Source organism: Corvus cornix, chromosome 17 (genome assembly GCF_000738735.6).
Source record: "Corvus cornix cornix isolate S_Up_H32 chromosome 17, ASM73873v5, whole genome shotgun sequence".
Lineage (NCBI taxonomy): Eukaryota > Metazoa > Chordata > Aves > Passeriformes > Corvidae > Corvus > Corvus cornix.
This window is the reverse complement of record NC_046346.1, coordinates 6,429,757-6,454,730: the sequence shown is the minus strand read 5'-3', so window position 1 is coordinate 6,454,730 and position 24,974 is coordinate 6,429,757. Positions and strand designations below refer to the sequence as shown.

Here is a 24,974-nt window from a genome sequence, read left to right as displayed (position 1 = left end):
TTTCCAATTTCCAGAATTTATTTTCATTTGCTACACAGTTTAGGCTCTTCTCCAGCATTCAAGAAATAGATGCTTTTAAAACTAAGCACTTGTGGCTTGCTGTACACTAGAAAGATTTACTGTGCCACTGAAGGTTACAATCTGCTGTGTCTATGCCTGAATTTGCCCATTTGTAGCAAACAGTGCCAAATCATCTTTTACTCCCTGTTTTCCACAGATCCCAACCCATCTCTCATCACTGATATTGCCTGAGCAAAAAGGAGGAGGAAGACTCAGCTTTTTTAGGAGCAGCACCCAAGTTGCTGACATCAGCATCACTGAGAGCAGGAGCAGAATCCCTCTGGATGCTATTGAGCATTTCCAGGGATGGAGCAGCCACAGCTTCTCTGAGCAACCTGTGCCAGGGCCTCACCACCCTCACAGGGAAGGATTTCTTCCTAATATCCCATCTAAACCTGCACTCCTTCATCTTAAGGCCGTTCCCCCTTGTCCTGTTATTCCAGGCCCTTGTCCAAAGTCTTCCTCCAGCTCTCCTGGAGCCCCTTTAGGCATTGAAGGGGCTCTGAGGACTCCCTGGAGTGTTCTCTTCTCCAGGGGAGCACCCCCAGCTCTCCCAGCCTGGCTCCAGAGCAGAGGGGCTCCAGCCCTCAGAGCATCTCTGCGGCCTCCTCTGGAAAGCCTAAATATGCCTAATCCATAGGTAGGATACCCTGACACAGAGGATTCCAACCTGCACGGGACAGAGTTACTTTTACTTCCTCAGAACACTGGGAATTGAATGTATGTGTGGGGGTTTATTTTTTAATTGAGTATGCATTGAATGTATGCATATATATATATATATATATATATATATATATATATATGAAATTAATGAGAAAAACCCTTTTATCTCCCAATCCCTTGCAGTATAAGCAACTCTAATGGTTTTAGGTAAGAATTTTAAAAGGCAGACACTGGGTGGTGCAGAGTATTAATACATTTGTGTTTTATAATTAGAATTCTATAAGGAAAACTGACTTCCAAGTCATGTTTGGGTTATGTTGGTATTTTCACTCAGACTTGGTTTTCTAGGACAACACAGAGTAAAGACAATTTGAAAACTGGAGAAAGACACAGAGGGGATTGTGGTATATAACAAGAGCATGCATAACAAAAAAGTCTTTTTGTTGTAATCATGGGATGCCAAAAGTCCAATAATGTTAACTATTATTTAAAAAATCCTATTTAGATTGAATCTTGCATGTGGAGGTTCAGGATAAACCCTGCATTTGTGTATCAAAAATAAACTTATTTGCACATGTAACTTATCCATCCAATGCAACTACCTTTTATGGGTCAACATTTTTTAATATCTGCTTTTCCCAGGCCAGTATTTGGTTTAATAAGTGAGGATTCATTAATGAAATTACTACATAAGACCAACATACACTGTGACAATAAATCACTGCAGGCTGAGCCTGATCCTATGGTCCTGTGTCTGAGAGGCCAAAATGTCCTGTACTCCAAGGAATACAACCTAATGTGCAACAAAATGTTAAAAGAAAATAAGTGTCTTAAGGCCAGAAAGATAAGAATAAGCTGCCTGTTTTAAAGTATTTCCTTGGAAACTGAAAACCAGGAGAATGTTTTTCCTAAATGAAGCACTGATGTGCTTGGTTTGCAAAGATCTCCAGAGCCTTGAAGGCTGAAAGCACTGAGGCTGCTCCTCTCTGAGAAGGCAGATGTTCAGAGGACAGCACAAGAATAACCTTTTCCTTTCCTCCTCCTCCCTCGCAGCATGAACAGGAAGTCAAGGAGCAGAGGAAGGAAGGGCTGTCAGACCCTGCAGAGGCACCAAGGAGCACATTCATCTGGTTTGTGCTCTGGCTTTGGGAAGGAAAAGCAGGATGGGAGCATTTTAAGAACCTAAGGAAGATCCTTATTCCCATGTCTATCCAAATTCCTTTTATAACACATGTCAGTGTCATCCCTGCACTACCTGCTAACAAATTCTAGCTCAAAAACCATGAAAAACAGAATGTAGGGGGTTTTTGACAGTGGTTGTTAATATGCCAAACACACTGTTGTCACACCCATAACCCAATATCCAGGTTGTCATTTATTGCCAAGACTGATAAAAAGATACCTTTATGAACTAAAAACTTTTAACTAAAGATCCTTTCATTTTTGAGCTCCATAGTACTACAGACATTCTGGCACTGGATAAACTCCATATTTAACTTTCCTATGTCCTTTCCCAGAACACTGAGGTTTATTTATATTTTACAAGTTTCACTCTTTGTCATTTTACATCTAATTTTGTAGCTTCTTCAATGAGCAGCCCTGTATGTACTTGTCATGTCGAGACAAGCAGGAGCATACAGCATCCTGCCATGATAACCATAGCACAGGACAGGAATTCCTTTGGAATTCACTGTAGCATCCACGGGGATGCAGAGCCCTCTGCAGGATGACAAGACAAATTGCTAAAAATGTTAACTATGGAGAATGCAAACACCTGGATGGGGATTGCCCACTTGTTCTTCTCCCAAAACTCTCAGTGACACATTAATTCACCATTTCAATAAAACCATGGCACACCTAAAGATCTGTTTCTAACTTAAAATATACTTCTGTTACAGAAGGGACCCCAACATACTTCAATTAAAGACAGTATGACTATGTCTTAAAACTGAAGAAGCAAGAATACTTTGTGACTGTCCCAGTACACCCACAGCACATCCAGGAAAAGACAGCTTTTCTCCTGAGTCCTGCAGAAAAATTATTAATTCCACAGTCCCAGTTCTTGAATCAGCCAGTCCTGCACATAACTGATTCAAACTATTTCTGATCTTGTTCTTTTGAGTTTAATTCAGAAATTCAAGACACAGAATACCACCACCATCATCATTCCTTTTATATTTTTTCCTTCCTATTCAATACATGCTGCACAACAACAACAGAACAAGCAAAAGCCACAAAGGAACATAAAGAAAAGCACTACCAGCCACATTCAAGCAATACTTTCCAAGCTGTAAGGGTCACCCAGAACCTCCTGAACAACCTTCACCACTCACACACACACGTGGGGACCCAGCACCCAAAATGCTGCTCCATGCAAGTATTTTGCCAAGGCCTCTCCTTCCCCACAGCTGAAAACAGTCCCAGCTTTGGGGAAATGAATAAAACACCCAGCAAGGATTACTTCCTTGCACCTCTGTCCTAGGTTACAATGTAAGATGTGCCCACAAGCATGTGTTCTATCACCATGCTCATGAGCTGTTAGAACCAGGTGGGGCAGTGCTCCCTGCCTCCTCCCTCAAGACCATGTCCTGTTAATGGCCCATCAGTGCCTTATCTCACGACTCATCACTGCACTGTGAGATGCTCCACCCAGAGGGAGAAACCAAGCATCCCATCCTGGATATAAACTGCGATTTTTGAAGACCACAGGCAGCCTTTTCCCACTGGATTTTCCAGAGGACAAGAGCTACATACCTACCCTTGGACCTTCTGAGGAAGACCAGATCTTTCTACACAGGATCACCACTTCAACAGAACCATATCTGTTCACTTCAGGAGGACTGCAGCCACCACCTTATCAGACTGCTGCTGCTACCCTGACTAACAGGGTCAGGTCGTATCTTACTCTGTCAGTTTAAATCAGTTTTGTTCCTTTTTTTCCCTACCTTGTTTTTTTATATATATATATATTATAAGTAAAGCACTGTTATTCCTATTTCCCAAAGCTTTGCCTGAAAGCCCCTTGATTTTAAAATCATAATAATTCGGAGGGAAGGGGGTTTGCATCTGCCATTCCAAGGGAGGGAGGCTCCTGCCTTCCTTAGCAGACACCTGTCTTTCAAACCAAGACAACCTCTCAGCAAACCACCACAGTGCTGGCCCCTTCTTCATGTACTTCTCTATTCTATGTGAAGAAATAGCCACGTGTTTAGGTGACCTGAAGTTCTATTCCTTGTTTGTTGGCTACACTGAACCCTCCTATTTTGAAGATGCATCAGAGATCTGAACAAAACTCTTAGAAAATTAAGACACAGCCTGACAATGACTATGCAATAGCAAACAGACTTTCAGGAATAACTAAAATGTTTTCTAAGATATTGCTTTCTTTGTAAAATTAACTACTTCCTTCCCTTTCAATTGACAAAAAAAATAGATCACAGACCCAATTAATATTTAAATGAGTATGTTGCTTCCTTAAAATCAACTTGACACATCACTGAACACTTGCATTGAGCTGCTTCTCCATCATGGTAACATCTTAAAGTTGTTTACATCATTAATTTTAAAAGTTACTATAAGGAATTAGCAACCTCAGCCCCAAGGGCTTTACACTCCTTCTGCACTGATGGAAACGACTCCACAAGGCAGATTAGATGTGAGAGTCAGACTCACTACTTTAAAACAGAAAACCTACCTCTCTGTGGCTTAATATTTTCAGTGCTTCCTTCCCTTGAGAATCCTTTGGACAACATCCAGACTGTCTGGCCTTAAGTTCTTGATTAATTGACTGCAGCTCTTTGACCATCAGGAGCAGGTCAGTAACCTAAATAACCAAAGGAAGAACAAGCAGAACTGGTAACATCCAAACTAGTAGGAAAACAAATGATGACAGATAAATCTCCAGCTAAACGCAAACTGCAGTTAGAAGCTTGGGTTTGTGTCTCTGCTCCTGAGTTAATCTCCCTAGGTATGGAAACATGCTTCTGTGTTTGTGAATTAGTGGTCAAGGTACCTTAATTTGTAACACTGTAGTTCATGGTCTGTTACTAAGTTTAGGTAACAAGTTTCACAACTCAGTAGCAAGAACAAACCTGAGGGCACCTCATACGAACAGCTGATTCGAGAAGAAACATTTAATGCAAGAAAAAAACAGCATTACTGGAAACATTCAGGAACAAGCTGTTCTTGTGTCACCAACCCCCTTTAAAAGCCACTCTCATTCTGAGCAATTTCACAGACATAGAATCTGACTGGACAGTCGGGTTCAAAACTCTCACAGCCACAAAGCCATGAACTGTATCAAGAAGGCAACGTTTGGAGAAAAAAGTTAAATCTTTTTATCAGACCAATTAATATACTTGGAAAACCAGGTCAGCTTTCAGTCACACAAACCCCTTTTTTCCAGTAAGAAATTATTTATAAATATCTTTTGCTAATGAGTATCCCTGAGCCTTCTGAAGGGAACACGCTCAGAGATAAAAGTGGTGAAACCCCAGAATGGCACTGGGACACAATCTGGGTTTTTTTTTAGGGACACCTGTTCAGAGAAAGACAAACTTCCTTCCTTCAGATTACCCACCTCCAGAGTGTGAGCACCTGCCTACAATTCAGCTGTCCCTGAGAAATAGAAAAACTTCACTTATGCTCACTCCCAACCAACCATATTCAAAATTATTCCTTGTCATAAACTGGTGCCTGGATTGGAAGTCACTGCACAGGATCAGAAGAAAGAGAACAAGTTTCTGAACCCCAATACTGATTTATTGTTTGGTCTGCACATTTCATCTCTGTGAATTTCAGTTCTCCTCATGCAGAATAGAGAACTCACCTCAGGGTTATTTTGTAACATGCCCTACTTACCAAAAGATTTGCAAATCCTGGGATGGAGTGTGCTAAACAGAATATAGGCTATAGACACCACCACTTCCATGATTAATAAAGCTGCATGAAATACACACTGTGGGATGCTCAATGCAAAACCTTTCTTCAGAGTTGATGTAGATGATATCTGAAACACGGTACTGAGTCAAAATCTTGAGTCCAGGTGTCCAATACCACAAAACCTTGGCTGCAAATCACTCAGCTTTCAGCTGATTCTGAAGCCCATGTGGTGTGACAAAGTTAAATAGTTCATAAAAGGTGGGTTACAAATCACAGAGATGGGAGCTTCAAATCCTTTCAGAACTACCCAACTGTACGTAAATAAATGTTTCTGTGAGAGATACAGAAACTATAAACAAAGCAGAATTAAGCCATTAGAAACAGTAAATAATAAAAGAGATCAATACCTTTCCTTTAAGTTCTTCCAGAGACAGATGGTCTATCTGAAGGTTTAAATGGTCTTGTTCTCCTAAACAGATACTCATATAAGATGTTTGATCTCCACAGAAAGATAGTGTTTCATCTGCCAAAACAGCCAAGGACAGACATTATTTCAGAAACTCCATTTGCAGGAAAACACAGCACAAAATGCACAGGACTTTTTGAATAAGAACCTTCCAGTAAGTCTGTGGGAGGCCAGTTAGAATGTTTAATTCCCAAAACAAGCTTCCTGTTTAATTGAAAAAATTTTGTCCTCATATGTCTTTGTGCTTCTGACACACAGACATGCTGCATTTTCTGTGGCTGTATTTTCTGTGGTTATCAGCACGAGCTGTGAATGTAATTCTGAATTATAATTTGCATATTTAGCATGACAATTAGAAATAATTTTTAGGAAGGATAAGTTAGGCATGAATAGTTATTCTATTTTAACTATAGTTTTATGAACATGAACTCAAGGTCTCAAGGCTAAAAGCCAGGTTAGACAAAGTTAATTAATTTATTTTGCTTTGGGGTCAAAAGAATGCAGTAATTGGATTGAAAATAGTTACTTATTCACTGCCTCTATAACTGCAGGAATTGTTTATGTTTTAATAAACACTTGTTTATTTACAATATAAATGACAGTCAATTCTATTAATAAATCTAATAAGATAGGGAGAAAGCATAACTAAATTAGGACAAATAAGAGACATCCCAATCCTACTCCCAGTTCTGACACTGATCCTGTGGCTGCTGCAAGGACCCAAAAGTCACAAATCATTACTAATTTTTCAGTCTTTATTCCTACCAGCCTCACCCTCAACACAACAGCTCCTGAGAACCCTGGAGTATCCACAAGACCCTTTGGCCCACCCTGGTTGTTGATTATCTCTGGGCTTTTGAGGTTGGAAACTCTGAAACAGCTGAAGTTTACTTATCAGAGCTGTCAAGTGATGCTAAAATTGAAAATCTAAGTTGAAAGGGGAAGTGAACAGGCTTTACTGTTATTTATATATCCCCTATGGAATAAAACAGAAACATCTTGTACATATGCAGTAAACTATTTAATGATACCCACTTACATTATTCTTTTCTATATCTAAGAATATACTAAAAACACCTCCCAAGACATACAGCAAGAAAGCCAGAAGCTAAGCTATATTTAAAAGCTCTACTTTTTCTGAATTACTAAGTAACAAAACTTCTGGGTATTTTTTCTTTCTCTGGAAATACTTCTGTCAGGAGGAGGTTACCAGTGCCTGAGCCACAAGCTCTTTGGGAAGTAATTACATCCCATGGTCAGAAAATAATCCCATGGCCACCGACCGATTCCAAGTCAGGAATCTCTGACTTTTGTGGAAAACAGTAAATTCTGTGAGTACAAAGCTGCAGGCAGCATAAAATGATCCCTGCAGTAGAATTGCCACAGAATTTCTAACATTTGCTGCATGGAAAGAGAAGCTGTCCCTCTGATTGCTCCAAGACATTCTGTTACAAATCCCCCAAATCATCTTCAGTATAAAAAGTCAAAAAGAAATCTTTTCACACCTTTTTTTTACTCTCAAATATTTTTTCTCCATGCCAGCAAACTGACTGTAATAAAACCACTTTTCTTCCTTTGTGCATGAGGAGGGTTGGACTGGGCATGGATACAAACCTTGGTGGTTTTTCATGTCCTTAATCTGATCTTGTAAGATTTTCTGGAGATTCCTGTTACCTAAAACATCTTCTTCCAGTTGTTTTCTCAACATGAAAATGTTGTTCAGTTCTACTTGCAAGCTATTTATACTGGAATAAAAAGGGGAAAAATAAATATTTGAGATTCAATTCAAAACATTTTGGTGTGCACTGGTGTTTCTCCATCCAGGCTTGCACCAAGAGCCCATTTCCCATGGCTGGATTTCAGCCCACACTTCCATCATTTTGATGCATAAGCACAAATAAATCCTCACATAGAAAGAGATTAAATGTTTACAAACACAGCCTTTTCCTACTCTTTTGGGCTGTGCTGCCTAAGTCAGTTTCCCCATGACAGAGCTCTTCTACCAGCCTCTTTCTGGGCAGTTTTTTAAAAGGAAAATTGAAATTACTAAATTCTAAAAAGTATGACAGAAAAATATCATTATCACATAATGCTGATGGCTTTGTGTACTCAATTATGTGGTGACCATGGAAACTTTGTTCCCTTGCCACAGAGCTACACTAGATAATCTAATGCTGCACTTCAGAAAAACATCAAAAAATCCTGTTTCATTGAAAATAGAACCCAGACACAACTGTTTTATTTCTTCATTTATCCACAGTCTGTAAAAAGATCTCTTGCATTCTAAATTGTCTCAATTACTGCAATGGGGCATAAATGTCCAAACTTAAAATTTATAATTTGTCAAGGTGATTTAATTTTTTAAGCAACTTTGCTACTGAAGCTCTTCAGCGTCAGCTGCCCCTTGCTACATTTTCCCCACACCCTTCAACTGCATCAACAAGTCAGTTCTGATCAATCTGTAAAAAGATTTAAGTGCTGAAAATAAATCAACCTGAAATTGTAATAAAATGAAATGAATTCGATTTAATAAAAAATAAATAACAGGGTGTTACTGAACTCTTTGTATTACTTATTTTCACATTTACTTCATTCAGTGTTTTAAGATAAATTAAGCTGCTGCAGAATTTCCAAGCCACTGCACTAAATGCCAGAGAATTCAGGAATCTTTAAAAAAAATTCAATCAATCTGATGGGAGACTGTACAGGAACACAGAGCACATCATACTTGCATGAGAATAACAGAGTACTGCAGATGCACATTAATTAAAAGGCTGCACGTATGAAAAGCTTCTCAGTCTGTCTCCTGACAAGTGTGCTGTTGTCAGGGGTTCCTGCACAAGAAACTACTGCTTTAACCAATTCTTCCTCATACAAGAGCTTCTTTGAAGAGAGAGTGCTCTTAAAGGCTCAGCAAAATAATTAAGAATAAAACCAAACCAACACATGACTAGAAGCCAGGTAAGCACATTTTCTCCTTTTCATGAATTAAAGGTTTTATAAGAACAAGCACTGATTCCCCTCTTGGAGAGAGAAGGAATGTCTTGGTCCTGACATCCAGTAGCTCATTTTGAAAAATAACCACCCAGGTTGCTTAAAATAAATAATGCCTAAAAGAAGATGTCAGCAAGAAAACAGATGTTTGCCCAAAATCCGTGTCACTGCTGATGGCAATTAAATCCAGCTTCCTCATCTGTGTATCTGTAGGGCTTGTTTGTTTATCCATTCCCCAGAAGTTTGGGATTCAAGTCTTGATGAAGTTTACAGCACGTTTCAGCCCCCAAAACTGTTGAGATGGAGGAATAAGAGCAGTTCCAAGCCCTAGCTCATGGTGCATCCTCTGCTATTGTGGCACAACAGGCACTGACTGCTCCATGCATTCCACAATTCTACACCAGGGAAGCAGGGCTAATGATCCTGATCCTACAGAAGTTCATTGAAAAACCCCAGTGATTATACCCACAGTTCTAAGTTTCCTTATTTGAAAGCCATTCTAAGAAAAACCAGTTTCAGAGCCACACAGCTTTGCTGCCATTGCTGTACAGTATGTGGACCCTCTCCTTGCCCACAGAGCAGGAGTTGGTGTCAGGTCACACTCTTCATAAGAAATCAGAAATAATCTCCATCATCTGACTGCTATCATTATTTTTAATCAGTATTTTTTCTAGTATCTAAAGCAGGTTCTGAGCTGTGGCCAAGCACAAGCTGGCATTGCTGCTAAGTGCTTAACTCACACACAGATCTCATCTACTCTAGTGCTACTTCTCTTTATGGTTTCCAAACTATAATGGTCTGTAAACCAATTGCAAAATATAAATAAACATTCCCCAAAGCTGGCAGGTATAAGCCATTGCTTTCAGGAGCTGGCTCTCAAATGTTAAATACTTCATTAAGAGATTTGCAATTACAACAGTAAATTTTTTATAAAATATTTAAATTTCATTCGCCTACAGATTAAGTATTTTCTTTATCATAACATCTCCTCAACTGCCAGGCAATAACAGGATACAGAGTAGGCTGCAGATTTCTTTCTAAATTGTTGTGTTCTTTGATTTTAAAAGGTTAAAAACCACTTGCTCCTGCCACCCTTTTCAATGCTTTACACTGAAAGTATACTGTGCAAACTTCAATTATTCTGTTTTGTTTAACCTTCTCCCAAATCTTGCATATTTATATTCTCATCAAAATTCTCACAGTGTCACTTTTAAGATAAGTATTATCTATATTTTAGGAGTAAACCATGGCAAATTGTCCAGTGCCCAAAAGTTCGCTGCAATTTGATTTTAGTCCTAGATGCCAAAACACAAGACCTAAGTATGGAAAATCCTGCTGCTTACTTTGGTACCTACATGGAAACAGGGCCCATTTGAGATTTCAATCTAAAAAGAAATATCTTCAGAAACATTTAAGTAATTTAGATAATAGCAACTCACTTACATAAACATTTCTATTTAGCGACTACTACAGAGAGTTTATAAACAACTGGCCAGAACAAACTAATCTCCACATTTTTTTCACAAATTCTTGACTTTCACCCTTTGAGTTCAGATTACCCCCCAAAACAGAAGCACTTACCTATCTGACTCCCTGAAGGTCTTCACCAGCGTAGAATAAACGTTCTGTTCTTTCCTTAAAGCAAGGATCAGCTTCTCATACTCAGCTTCTTTATTTTCCTGAATTAAAAGAACATACTGCGCTTACAACATAATTTTTATGTTCCATGTCTATGACCATGTGTGTACTTTGTGTCCTGAAGTATTTGTGGAAGAAGCTGAAAACCCAGTTTTCTGAACAGGACCACCAATGCCCAACATAGATCTGAGAACCATTCACTGTCCTTAAATCCAGCTGGTATTGAAGGAGGCAAAGACTGTTTCACTATGTACCTATCATGAGTGAGTCACACATCTGAACAGTGCTTCAACATCTTTCTCACAGCCTCAGAAGCTTCCCCCAGCCCCACCTCAAGCATCCTCACTCCAAAAGTTCCAACAACCAGGAACAACCCGGCAGGCAGCTATTCCAGAGAAGGGGAAGGGAGGGAAGGGAGAGCAGACGAGCCAAAGTTCCAAGTACACATTTTAGAACAAGTCCTCTCTGTGTTCTGGATAAAACTGGCTTTTTTGAGGTGAGGAGAACAGCAAATTCTGTTCCATCTCACAAGAATCACAAGAAGGATTATATTGAGCCCCAAATAAAGGACAATCAGATCAGACACTCCATAAGTCAGTTTTCTGCACACTCATCTGGGTCACTACAAGCTGCTGCTTCACTTGTGCGAAGAAAAGAAAATGGGTTTATCTGCAGTCTTGCTCACAGAAAGGATGATATTATTACTATAAGAATAAACACAAACTCTTAAGGTACATTCTCAGTAAAGGATCCATTAAATTCTCCTGACTTTTTCACTCCAAAACAACCAGAGAGTCACTTTTTCAGCAGGAAGCAAAAAATGCAGCTATTTAAAGGAGTGTTTTCTTGCACGTACTATATAAGAGTATCAGTCATCTCCAAAGAGAAATAACTGGAATATTATAGCAAATTTAGATACATTAATATCAGGCACAAATTCTGCCTCTGTTAAAGAATTTTTGGTTCTCTCAGTTTGCTTTTTTGACTGAAAACTGAAAGGAGGAACAAAAAAGGTGTCACAGCTAAGGGGGAATTTCAGCTAAGGGAACTCTTAAGAGATACTAAATCATTAGTGAACAGATCATTAACAAGGAAGAAACCTACACCCAGGAGTTTTAAGCAGCTGTTATTGTTCCAACTGCAATTCCTAAGGAGGAAATTGCAACAAAAAAAAATTCAGCTACAAAGAATCTCGTTAATTCACACTAAAGATGCCAAGACTATTAATTTGAACAACTCAGTGTTCTGCAAAGCAAACAGCACAAAAGCAAGGACAACCGGTGTTTACTTTTAATTATTTACACTCTTACTTCACAATATGCCAGTAAATATGTTAAATAATATTTTGCAAGTGTAATCAAGCTGTGATCAAATGACTGTAGTTAAGGTAACCTGCCTGGCAGGTCCTGCTGCAGCTTCTACCACTGATGCTCCAGACTCTTGGAAGAAGCGACCTTGCCTTTGGACATGTGCCCCATGTTCAGCTGCCATCTAAAGGCTGCTGTGTTCTAAGAGACATTTCCAGGCTCTAGTGCAATTTATACTATTCTATACTATACTATTCTGTATCAAAGTGCAAAATCCTGAGCTTCACATCAAATTTATTATCTAGATGAGCAGTGGAGGAGCTCCCAGCAAAGTTGCTGACTGAGCACAGAGAAACACAAACAGATGGAGATGGGTGATCCAGAGGCCAGTCATAAAATAATCTCATGAAAAGAAATGTTAAAAAGTACATCTTGCAGCCTGAATTAAGGAGTCTTATCAATGTGCTAGAAGCTCAGCCTTTCAAGAACAGTCACTAAACATAAAATACATGGGTTGTAATTTAAGTTGGAAAAGTTTGATCACGAACACTGACCAATGACGTAGAAAGCAACAGGAAAAAATAAATCTTTTTACTTAATTTAGTTGTTTCACAGTCTGTTAGAAGTTCTAATGAACTCCTCCATATGTCTGATACAAACCTTGCAATTATTACTGAAGACACTACAGGACTCTATCCTAATTAAAGCTCTTTCTGAAGCCTTGGCAGAGCAATGTCACTGTGCAGAGTTAGGGAGGATAAATGAGGGAAGGAATGTCACCCATGGCTCAGGGTCTATGGCTGCTGCATGAACAAAGCAGTGCCACACACAAACCCTGTTCCACCTCCCTGTTCCTTTTAGGATTCACATGTTGAGTTCTCCATTTGTACCAAAATCCCAGTAAGCTCATGAAATCCTCCCAACTCTTTCTGCGTAACAGGAGACATGAGCTATTTCTTAATTCTAAATGTCACAGACTATACACAAATTATTAAATTCTAAATTCAACTACCTAAGTAAAGGTTAGCAAAATCACGAGGAAGTGTTCCTGATTTTTTCAGAATCTTTCATGAATAATAAGGATGAGAAGATGCAGCACGAACATCCCTTTTTTTTGTACATTATTACTGTCATTTCTAAATAACGCGTAGGAGTGAATTATTTCAATCAACTCCCCAATGGTACACAAAACATAAGGCAGCTCTGTAACTTAAATAGACTGTAATGCTGTGGGAGTTAATGAAACATTAAACCTCTTGACACATGGTGTGAGGGAAAATGTGTTAGAGGAGATAGCTGCAAGACATCCAGGACCATATTGCAGTGAAAGATTTATATTCCCATGAAAGGAGGCAATCTAATACGTTAAAGTCTATATTTAAGTCTGAAATACTATTGCTAAGCAGCAGTGGTGGAAAACATAACTTATTTTCATTAAAGGTTCCCTAAATTGTAAGCAATGAAAGTAAAAGGTTTATACCTCCACAATAAATAACTTATTGGCAAAGTCACAAGAATATCCAGTTGCCTCACTGAATGTTCTTGCGCTTCCAACAACCCTCAGGATCACTTCAAAATCTCTGAAGGTTAAAGGACAAATGACTGAGAGAAGGATATAACCTATACCTTCCTCACTGATCCATCCACCATTCATCCATCACTAGAATTTGGTAATTTCTTCTAATTTCTAAATTCCTTATCTGTAAAATACATTTAACTCAGAGACTTCAGAGATACCAGAGTCAGAAGTTGCCAGACTCCCCTAATTATCAGTGCCCTTGCTCACTCTCTCTAGGCCATAACAGTGGCTCAAAAATCCAAACTCCAAAATTAGAACCTTTCCTGGCCTGGCCAAGGCACCCAGCAGAGCTTTGGGTGTTGGTTGCTTTAAAATTTATCATTACATTAAAACAAAGTACAAAGATGAAAGGGAGAAAAGTTCTGTATCTCTCAAGTCTATTTCTTCAACTTCAAAGATCAGTGAGGCTGAAGAGCCTAGTTTCTGTCCCCTCTGGTGGGCAGGATCCAGCTGTGGATTTGTTGAGAGTCGGTGCAGCACCACAAAGCCATCCAAGAGTGCCAGGCAGCCAATGAGAGCAGAGCTCTGGATCATCTGTGTCCAAAAACTGGTGATTAATATGCCAAAGTGGGTCCTTATGGAGATATGTGACACAGAGGTTGGGCAGAGAGGACAATGGGCTGTGATTAGATATTGTTCAGTCACTGAGTGCACCAGCAGCAGAGAATGGGCTGTGATTAGAAGGTGGGTCTGGGTGATTACCATGCACTGCCTGCCACTGCTCCTGCCCCTGGTTATCCACCTGAACCAAGCGAGGGGTATGCAGGGAAGTCAGTGTTTGATTTCCATTAATTCCCTATGATTTTCCATCCTAGGTGCCTTTGTGACAGAAGTTATGTGCATGCACTGCAGTTTGTTGTGCAGAGGTGGAATTTCTCCCCAGCCTTTCCCAGACTATTTTCTCTGTCTGCACATTCGCATATACTGGGATAAACCCTCACACTACCCAAGCAAAAAAGGCTTCAGCTCCTTTACTCTGAGCTTGTCACATAACTAGGACTCCACATGTTCTTGTCTCTCCCATGGTTAATTATAGTGCCCATCACATTCATCAGCTCACCACCAGACTGTTCAGAATGTGACCCAAGACACTGCACTTACATTTCCTTTGCCATTGGCTCCTTTTGTTTTGAACTTCCTTGAGAAAGTCTCCTTAATGACTGATACATTATTAAAGAAATGAAAAAGCTTTCTCCACCATTACTGTGTACCAGTCTAATTATTTTTACTTTGCCTGATGCTTTTAGAAATCTTGATACACCAGGCTGCAAACAACACAAAAAAAGAGACAAGAAATGTACCTTCAAAAGCAGTTTATTTGTTCAATAATCTGTATACCATGATGCACTGTGGAGTCAGGCAGTGATCCAAAAATTTAACAGTACCTGACTTCTTTTTGCTACAACAGAATGGAGGGTAAAGAGAGAAGGAACTACTTCTAAAACTAAAATTTTGAATTTTGACCTCTGACTTCAGGTACAAGTCTTTTTGATTCATGGCGTCAAGCAAAATAATGGGCATATGTTGCTCACCCTTTTTTAATAGATATATTTCTGTACAAGTTCTTTGCTTTAAAGCAGCTTTCTTCTTGTCCTGGACATATTTTCACTCCTACCTGTATTTATCCTCACATTCCATTTATCTCCTATGGTCACCAGCTCTGTGCAATCTTTCCCTTTATCTATCCAAAGTACACAAACTCTTCTCTGCACCTCTCTGCAGAGATGCAGATATCCTCCCACTCAGTGAATTATGTCTGCCCTAACCACCAAAAAACCTCTACCTCTTTATGGCAGGCAAAACATCTTACATGCTTTCTGAAAGTAGGGAGTTTAGTGATGCCATATAAATTCATCAGTGCACAACACATGGTCAATTACAACATATATGAGTCCACAGCTTTAAAGTCCAAGTCAAAATTCTCTTCAATTTGAAGTCAAGGTACTTATCTGCAAATGATCAGTTATGCAAAACTCACCTCCAGCTCTCTGACTATCTTGATAATTGACTGTTGAGACTGTGCAGCACATTTCTCCTTTACTAAGCCCTCATTTTTCAGTTCAAGTTCTTCATTAACTCTTAGAAGGTTCTTGCACTTATTCTGGAGCTCCTGCAGTTCTGCATCCTTTTCTTTAACTGTTCCATCAAGTTTCTAACAAAAGAAAACAGTTTTACAAAATCTACTCTAATTTTAAACTGCAAAATACAAAACCTAACAAAATTCAGGAGAATATCCAAGGATGACCTGGAACATGTTATTTACACACCTTGCAAAAAGAGCTCAATTTAAGATACCAGAAGCGAAACCAAAAGATACACAAAAGCTTTCCCCACCTATGCAATCTTTTCAGTATCAAAAAATGATGTCAAGGCATGCACCTTTGTCTCCAGGTACAGAGCAACCTCAACTCTGAATCTCTGCATTGCTGGCTGAATACCTGCTACCTTTTTCACCCTGTGTTAAAACTGAGCAGGGGTCTGTTACCATTCAGGCAGGAACCTCCTCACACAGGTCATTTGGGGCTCCCAGAAAAGATAAAATATTTCAGTATCTATACCTATTCCTCAACTTCCACTTTCTGCACAATAAACTGAAAATCATGAACACTTCGGAGCTTTTACAACAGTGACAATCCTACAGAAGTATTAGTAAAGCTTTCTTCCCCCTCTGTCCACATGCTTCACAAAACCCTAACAAGAAATCCTGTTGAATGCCACACACACTGTAATTACAGGTCTGTTCTGCAAATACAGTATTATGAGATGTGAAGGATTATCATCAAAATCAACAATAACTCCAAATACAAGCGTGATTTGGTTATAATTCCCCATACAAAATCAAATGATAACTTTCCATTTTTCATTTCAAAGTAAGTCTACCCACCTCAAGCAGCAGATCCTTGTGATTGACACTGTCTGTCAGCTGCCTTATAACAAGTTCTTGGCTCTGCAGCTTCTGATTGCTTTCACTCAAAAGAATATTGTAATGGTGTTCAACTGCTTTTTCTTTCTCAGTCATTTCACCATGTAATTTCTCTAGCTGATTTCTAAGGTCCTACAAAAACAAAAATGAAACTGAATATGCAGCAAATGAACTTTAAAGAAAGTTTAAGACTAACAACCCACACTATCACTGAAGAAAGTACTGAAGCCACTTTCTTTTGGCATTAATGAATACAATTAAAGAAAGAACAACTTTCAGATAAGATGTCAGTCTTTTCTTCCAAAAATCTAGGTTGTTGTTTAAATGCTTTTCATACAGAATGCTGGACTCCAAGGCCGTTGGGAATATTATGCACATAGATGTTGTCAGAATGAACATTCACTTCTGAGTCAATCTACTCCCTGGCTAGAAAAGGAGAAAATTGCTTATGGGTGATTCAGTTTGTCACTTGCCTTTTTTCTCATCACACCATGAAAATTGTTGCACTAACTCTTGTATCACTGGTTACTCTGGCATCAAAAAAAAGATCAGAAATGTTAAAACTTTTTTCTTTCGACAAGAATACAAACTTCAAATGACCAATCAGGTGCACCTCATGATCAGAAGGGATGAAAAGAACTTGATTTTGACTCTGACTCTGTTAATTACTTCCTGCAGCTCCAAGATTAGCTGCATTACCTCCACATCTTCGTTTCCAATCAGAGAAATGTGTGCTCCTTGTCCATTCTGCTCCTAAACCACAGGAACAATCTCTTAAACAGCTTCTACACAGCAGCGAGTCCAAAGGACTCCAACATCTGTTAGGACCAACATGGAATGCTGCAATGGAAGAGCAGCAGCCCCTGGGTTGCACCACAATCACAGCTCTCCTCTGCAACCCTAGAGATCCTGTCCCACTCCATCTGAAAATCCAACTCTGAAAATACAGCTCTCCATGGGGTTTCAAAGCATGGCCACCCAACAAAGCCTTGGGTTCCAAGAAGTAACATCAAAAAATCCCTACTCCTTACATTCTGCCACCAACCAGGACAATCACTACATCTATGTGAATAGATGAGATTATTAGCATGAAATTTATAGTCAGCTCACAGTTAAGAGTAGAAAATATTTAAGAGCACAGGGCAGTAGAAAAATTTCCAGCATGGCTTCTCTGTCCTTCCACCTTCTCTCCCACCACCACTGTTTTGTGTCAATTCCAACATTTTTGCTGGTTTGTTGGAAGTTTCAACACTGTCAGCTGAAGGAGGCAAAGCTTGCATAGACACCAGCCTCATTTTATAAACTTTTCCTCTGCATTTACTGCACAGATTGTGTGGAAAAAAGAGGTAGAAACTTGTAACACAAGAGCTGTTTCCCAAAATTAAACAATTAAAACTTACAGGAGACTTTATACTATCTAAACTTCTGTTCAGACCAAAGAACCAGGTAACACAGCCTACCTCTTCAAATAAATGTTTTCTATTTATTCCCCAAAAGGGCCCATTTGTGAAGCAGCATAAGCCCTTTGAACAGTTTGCACATATGGCAGTCACCTGCAAATTTTACTTTTACCTCCACAGGGATTTAAAATTTAATAGTTGTTTCTTATTCTAAGTCCAAAGAAATAGCACTAGTGACATTTTAATTGCAGTCTCTTTACAAACTGTTTTATGTCCTTTCCTTGACTTAATTACTTTGCTTCATGCAGATTCACATCAAATCCTTAACATCACTTTATTACCTCAGTGTTTTATTTATTTTGCACATTAAATGCAAAATGTCATTTACAAAGCCTTTTGATTTACTTTCTCCATTTTAGCTTCATCCCCACAATTCAGCTAAGAAATGCCTAACAGCTCCCAAAACCCCCTCAAATGTTATTCAAAGAATGATTACACCCAGACCTTCAGTTCTGCAAACTAATTTTTTCAGGAGCAAAAGAACTAAGAAAACTGAAGAACAGCAGAACCAGGTCCAAGTTTTGTCTAGCTACCCAAACCCTCCCATATGTTCCTGTTTTTCCCTAACTGCTGCCTATAAATGCAAACTGCAGAGGGAAGTAGTGCAAGGTCTGATAATTGCAAAGGCTTTTGGCTCCAAGTTATGGAGCTCTTCAAGTGGGTCACATTAAGTCTATTCCCACACAGTACTGGAATTGGAAGCAAAGGATCAACAGCAGTGTTACCACATTCCCTGCACTGCAGAGGTCACCCCTTGGCTTTTTAAAATGTTACTTTTATACTATTACATTACTGAACAGCTTTAACTGACACATTACCTGTAAGTAAACTTCAGGGGACTTTTCATCTGTCCTGTAACTTCAAGTGACCAATACAGTGACTCATCTTAATGAAAAGCATAAGCAGCTTGAAGACAACAGACATGAAGAGGTAGAAAGATGCTGCTACAGCAACTGTACTCCACCCATTATCTCATCTCAGTCCTCTTGGTGCCCAGCACTTGTCAGGTGCAGAAACCAGGTTTCACCCTTTAAAGCAGCAAAACTGTGTAATGGCCAGGTTTATGGAAAGAGCTGGACTGACAAGGGATGCAATTGTGGAAAAAGTAAAACAGCCTGCGCGAGATTTGCAATTTGCACATAACTTTGCCTCTACTATTTCTGCCCCCATAACTCCCTAAATCCTTCCCAAAGAAAGCTAGAGGTGAGACTGAAAATTACCTTCTTTGCATGAGCTGGAATTCTGTAACACACTAAACTATCCATCACTGTAGCAGGTTGCTTGAACTCATTGACCACTCAAATTGTCTGGGAGAAAATCTATCGGTTTCTATACGCTGACTTGCAAGGATAATATAGCACCTACAGCTCTCAGAGCATAAACTTTGCAATTCCCTCTGCCAACCTTTTCCCCAAGAGATTTTCCTATGATTAATGATAGCTGAACTAAGAAAAATGAATGTGAAACACTATAATATCAAAGACTGGAGCAGATGCCTCCCCCTTCTTGTCAGATGAAAACCAGTTTGGTGAATAATTAAGTTGTGAAGTTCCAAAACCTCCCTCTCAGGCTAAACTACAGGTAGGAAGACTAAATAATAAATTCTGCCTAATGAGTTATTCTGCATTTCCCCAACCAACTGATCAAATATGAATATCTAGTAAATACACTTTAATTGTCTACATTTAGGCCTGGAGAGAGAATGGATATGTGAAGTGTTTAATCATGTAAATTTGAACAAACTTCTTGAGGAAGAAGCACTCCATCCCTGTTACAGGCACAGTAACATGGTAGCCACGAACAACATCAAGGATGAGATATTTATTCCTCACCAATAGTGTGTTAAAATTTAAGTCCAAAGCTTCTTGTTTCAAAGAGCTTTAAGGGATGTTTAACAGCACCTTGCCAGTGATGCTTAAAAGTGATACTTAACAACAGCTTTTGGAAAGTACAGAACTGAAAGAGCTTTTAAAAGCTCTTTCAGATACCTTTTAAAGTTGCCCACCCTGAGGCAAGAACATGGTTCAAGAATACCTAAACCCATTAATCCAGGAAACTCCTAATATTGGATAAAGTCTATGATCTGGATGATCAGCTCACACTGAACAGTCTTACTTGATTTAGTTTCACCTTCTTCCCTTCCAGGTCAGAAATGCCCAGTTCATGTCCAGATAAACTGGGTTTACAGTAGGCCAGAAATACATTTCAGGGGGGTTGTTTGTTGGGGTGTTTGGGGTTTTTTTAATGAATATGCACAAAAATTAGCATTACCCCAATTACAGTATATGGAAAGTCACTGCAAATTTCCCTATGAGGGAAGAGCTAGGACAGCAGTTCATTATAGATATTGAGGGTATTTTCTACAGTTTATACACTTTTTTGCTAACTTTATTCTAACAAAATAGAAACATTGATAAATAGATATCTTGGAGCATAAATAGAACTGAGTTTTTAAGGCTGTCTCAAAAAGCTTGCACCAGATCACCAAAGCAGTTTCCTATTTGTCAAAGAGCAAAATCTCACAGCATTTTTTAACTCACACATATCTACTACTTAATGGGCAACACTTCACAGGCAATGTGGTTCTATCCAATGGGCTTGCAGCTCTGAAATTGAAGCAGCTGTTCTGCAAGGAGTAGGAAATAGGTTAGGGATATAATTTTTGTAAGACTGCTCATCTTTTGGCAGGAATGCTTTTCCCCAAGAAGCTCATCATTTACATGAAAAACTTGGACATAATGGAGTCAAATAGGGCTTCTGTAATCCAGGTAACATCAAATCCCCCAGCAACTCCCCACTCAGTCTTATTTTTCCTGTCTTTCCTGTACAGTTATATTCTAGCTGCTCTGGAAGATGAAAAAAAATCTGAATAGAAAAGACAGTTAAATATAAAATACTTCAAATCAATAAATGCTCTTTGTGGCTGTTTTAACGACAAGAGCGATCTGTTCTCACTCTCTGTAACCTCAACGCCCTGAAGAAATCTCAAAGCATGCCGAAGACAGAGATTTTGTGACTGCAGCCAAACCACAGTTGACAATCAAACAAAAATGCGTTAAATTGGGTGTACGAGGGGAAGAGGAACTTAATTTGTTTGTAGGTAAAGAGACCCCTCTGCTGGTTTTAAGGAATAGTGCAGGAGCAGCAGTTTCCAGATCTCCCAGCTTTATTAAGGTCCTTATTTAATAATGGAACCAAAACATCTAGTGAATAAAGACAGGCTCATTAAATCTTTTATGTAATTTAATATAGCAGGAGACTAATCCCCAACTGAGGAGGATCAGACTCTGGATGCAAGCAGGACTCTGCTCATTATGTAAATGCTGCCCTCGTGGAAGCAAAAGTGGGAAGACTTTAGCAAAATCCACATGACAAAGCATACAGGTGAAAACTGTTGTGTGTCAAAGCCTCAGGAGAAGGGGCATCCTTCTTCCAAAGGAAGAAAAGGAGAAACCTAATCATTCACTTTGTTGCATCAGCTGTGAGTGCTGCGAGCAGGAGAGCTTATCTGAATGCCCACAGCAAGGTAAAAACTCTCAACAGAATATGAAGCAGCAAAATTAATGAACAGCACCTCATTTTTAATGTTAAATTGTGATCAATTAATCCTGTGCTTTGGGCTTTTACAAGCAGACGTTATTTAATATACAGCCTTTACAGTGACCCTGCTAGGAGGGCAGGCTGAGGTTTGGCTCCAGGTCACAACTAAAAGAGAGTTTAAGTAGTGAAATTTAAGATAATCTACAGACATGCAACAAGATAAATATGGCAGAAATGTAAACATACATCATCATGCATATTCAGATTTTCCCATCAGAAAAACTGGAATCAAGAGTAACTATTTAGCGCTTTTAAAGGTTAATGGGTTTTTCCTAGGACCTAACTATCAAAATTATATTTAAAATATTGTTCTTTGCAGATTATGTGCCAGAATTTTCCTCAGTCTTCATACACAGCATTAGGCAGTGTCAGGTATTTCCCTCCCAAAAGTTATTTAAATTAAAAACCTAATTTTGTTAGAAAAGGACCTGCTAAAGCACTGAATTATTTCTAGACTTTAGAAAATAAAGCAAAAATGTGATAATAACATTAATGGTTTTGTCACTTCTGCTCTTCTGTAGTTGTGCTTCATCCAGCTCCTTCTCCATTTTCTCTCTTTGCAAATTCAGATCACTCAGCTCTTGACCAGTGACTTTAATTATCCTTTGTAGCCTGCGATTTTCAGCGTCCTTTGTGAGGTTCTCTGAGCGCAGCTCTGCCAGCAGGGTCTCCTTTTCCATCAGCAGAGCCTGATAATCTGCAGCACCCTGAAACACAAAATAGCAGTCAGGCTCCAGAAGTGGGTTTTGTAGAGCCTGGGAGTCCTTACTCCCATTGCACCCAAACCCACAACCCTGCCCCTCTTCCCAGCCTTTCAGAATTGGTGTTGCAAAGAAACAGTGAAACAACAAAACAAGGAAAGTGAAACAATAAAATTTCCTCTACTGATGCAACAAAACTTTCCACGACATCCAGTGCAGGCTAAGGAAGTCTGAGGTAACAAAGAATGAGAGAGAGAAAGGTTTATATGCAAAGGAGTCCACCGTGCAAACAAGGTCATGGCAGTATTATTGATTCACAAAGCAATAATTACATAAAACTCTACTTTTGGAGTAGAGTCCAGTTTCAATCTGGACTAGGGCAGGAAGTTACTGAGTCTTTCATGAAATTAAGGTTGGAAAAGACCTTTAAGATTTGAGTCCAGCTGCCAACCCAGCACCAGCATGGCGTTCACCACCAACCCATGTCCTCAAGTGCCACAGCCACACATTCTTGGAACATTTCCAGGGATGGTGACTCCAGCCCTGCCCTTGACATAAGCCTATTTTGTGTTCTTCCCCACCACATCCTGCTACAGCTGGTCCTGGAGCTCACAGCAGAGGTGTCAGGAGCAGTGAGCTCTGCAGCACGATTTACTCACAGAGAACTGCCTTCAACTCAAGGTTGTAGCTAAGGAGCAGAGAACTGAGGAAAAGGACTTGCTCTGCAATGTGGATTCTGTGGACAGGAGGGATCAGTTGCATGCTTTTAAAACTTAGAATTTTTTTAAAATCATCAAGGTCTCAAGAATCATAAAGCCCCTTTTCTCCTTCACACACACAAAAAAAGCAGTACTAAATCACATTTTCACAAATAACATTCCACTATTTTATAAATGCTGGTTTCACACTTATTATATAAATAATTCCAAGCAGGTGTCTCACAGCCAGTTCAACTCTGCTAATAGGAAGCCTGTGCTGGCACCATACTTTGAGGAAAAAAATAACAGGTCCAGAAAAAAAAGCTCAAGATAATCTCAGCTTCCCAACAATTTGTGTCTTTATTTATAACTTATTTTGATATTACATGTTTCTCCCTTAAAGATCTGCAGTTGGTTTAGAATTAGAAAAAGCAAGGAGGAGAACCAAGGTAAGTTATCTGACATTTTAACATTCTATTTTTCAAATAATTTGATTTGGGAAATTTTTTTCAAAGTAGGAAAAACTAATCATTTTAAAACAACATTTTAAACTAATTTCCATTCCTCTGCTTTCAAAGATAGCAAGCACTGCCTGCTGTGTGGAATTACACAGAAGGGAGGAGCAGGAGTGGGGAAAATCACAACAAATTGCTTGTTCTTACCTTGAATTTTTGGACATGTGCCTTGTGAGTTGCCTCTCTTGCCTTAGCCAATGAAGCATTTAACTCTTCAATTTCAGAACCCAGCTCCTCATTCTTTAAAAAAAGTAAAATGAATACTATGTAGGAAGAGTTATTTCCAAGGAATGGTGACACAGTAATTTCTACCCCATCTCATTATCCATTCATCCAACTACACAAAACACTTTCAAGAACACCAAATGCATCCTAGTAAATCTTATATAAAGAAATTCTCGCTCTTATACACTCACTAGACTGCCTATCCCTCAAGTGAAGTATTTCCCACTCTTCCACACAATCTGAACTTCAGCTGACGTTGACCTCTCTTATTTTAGCTGCCTTTGACAGCTCCACTTACTCAACAACATAAAATACCCCTCGGATCTTTTAAGTGGTGCTCAGAGCTGATAAAAATCAACATGCAGCTGAAAACATTTTTCTTTAACGTTCTTAAGGGAGAAGGATACTTAACTTTCTCCTCTCTCCTCCAGTCCAAGAGCCCAAACTGCAGACAAACAAAACTGCTTGGAGAGATGACAGCAGTGACAGGGACCCACTAGAAGCCTCCTCATGGTTACAGTGAGATCAGACCCTGCCCCACACACACAAAACACTCCCTCCCCTCCCCAACCCCCCCACCCCAGTGGTACTTCAACAAACCAGCAAGATCACAATCACCCTACCTCTTTTTCCTTTGCTTTTAAGGCAACAGTTAGTCCTTGGATAGTTTTATCCCTTTTCAAACCATTCTTCTTTTCAACAGCAAGCTCATTTTCTCTTTCTTGTAGCTCTTCTTGGAGTGACTAAATTAGATTATGTGAAAGTTGCATTAACTTCCCACTAAGACATACTGTAATTGCACATCAATAAGTACATTCCCTCAGAGTTCTTGGAGCTTATTACTCAGATTACCAACATAAAATACAGTCCCCAAAATGAGAGGCAGCATCTTAAAGATGTGCCTCGAATATTCTATAAGAAGGGGGCAGGACATGAGCATCACCTTCAATATTTGATGAGTGTCTCTATCAGCTTTCCTGAAAATTGCTTCAAAAACAGGAGGGGTCCTCCTGTCACCCCATATAAAAGAGAATTTAACAGAGGAACTGCTCTGCTTCTCTTGAAGTCAAGGCCTCCTGTGCCTATGAAAGGATAACAGAGGGAGCCCAACACACACTGTAAGGGGCCAAGGAAACAGGAGAAAAACTGGAACTTACCTGAATTTTTTTTTCAAAGGAATTTCTCTCATTTTTAAGCTCCATTCTAAGAGCCTATAAGAACAAAACATTTGTTATGGTCACTTCAATTCATTCTCAACACA

At 39.3% G+C, this 24,974-nt stretch overlaps 1 protein-coding gene across 3 annotated transcripts in view; it reads right to left on the bottom strand.

The window, feature by feature from the left end:
* The window catches only part of CDK5RAP2 (CDK5 regulatory subunit associated protein 2), a 72,844-nt gene that overhangs the window by 37,324 nt on the left and 10,546 nt on the right, over nt 1-24,974 (bottom strand). For all 3 annotated transcript variants that reach the window (XM_039561676.1, XM_039561675.1, XM_039561677.1), the window contains exons 9-18: nt 24,871-24,924; nt 24,337-24,456; nt 23,636-23,728; nt 22,063-22,281; nt 16,476-16,646; nt 15,570-15,743; nt 10,649-10,746; nt 7,688-7,818; nt 6,015-6,130; nt 4,421-4,549 (exon numbers count right to left, since the gene is read on the bottom strand). In XM_039561676.1, coding sequence (XP_039417610.1) covers nt 4,421-4,549; nt 6,015-6,130; nt 7,688-7,818; nt 10,649-10,746; nt 15,570-15,743; nt 16,476-16,646; nt 22,063-22,281; nt 23,636-23,728; nt 24,337-24,456; nt 24,871-24,924 — 1,305 coding nt within the window. The remainder of the gene's footprint in view (nt 1-4,420; nt 4,550-6,014; nt 6,131-7,687; nt 7,819-10,648; nt 10,747-15,569; nt 15,744-16,475; nt 16,647-22,062; nt 22,282-23,635; nt 23,729-24,336; nt 24,457-24,870; nt 24,925-24,974) is intronic.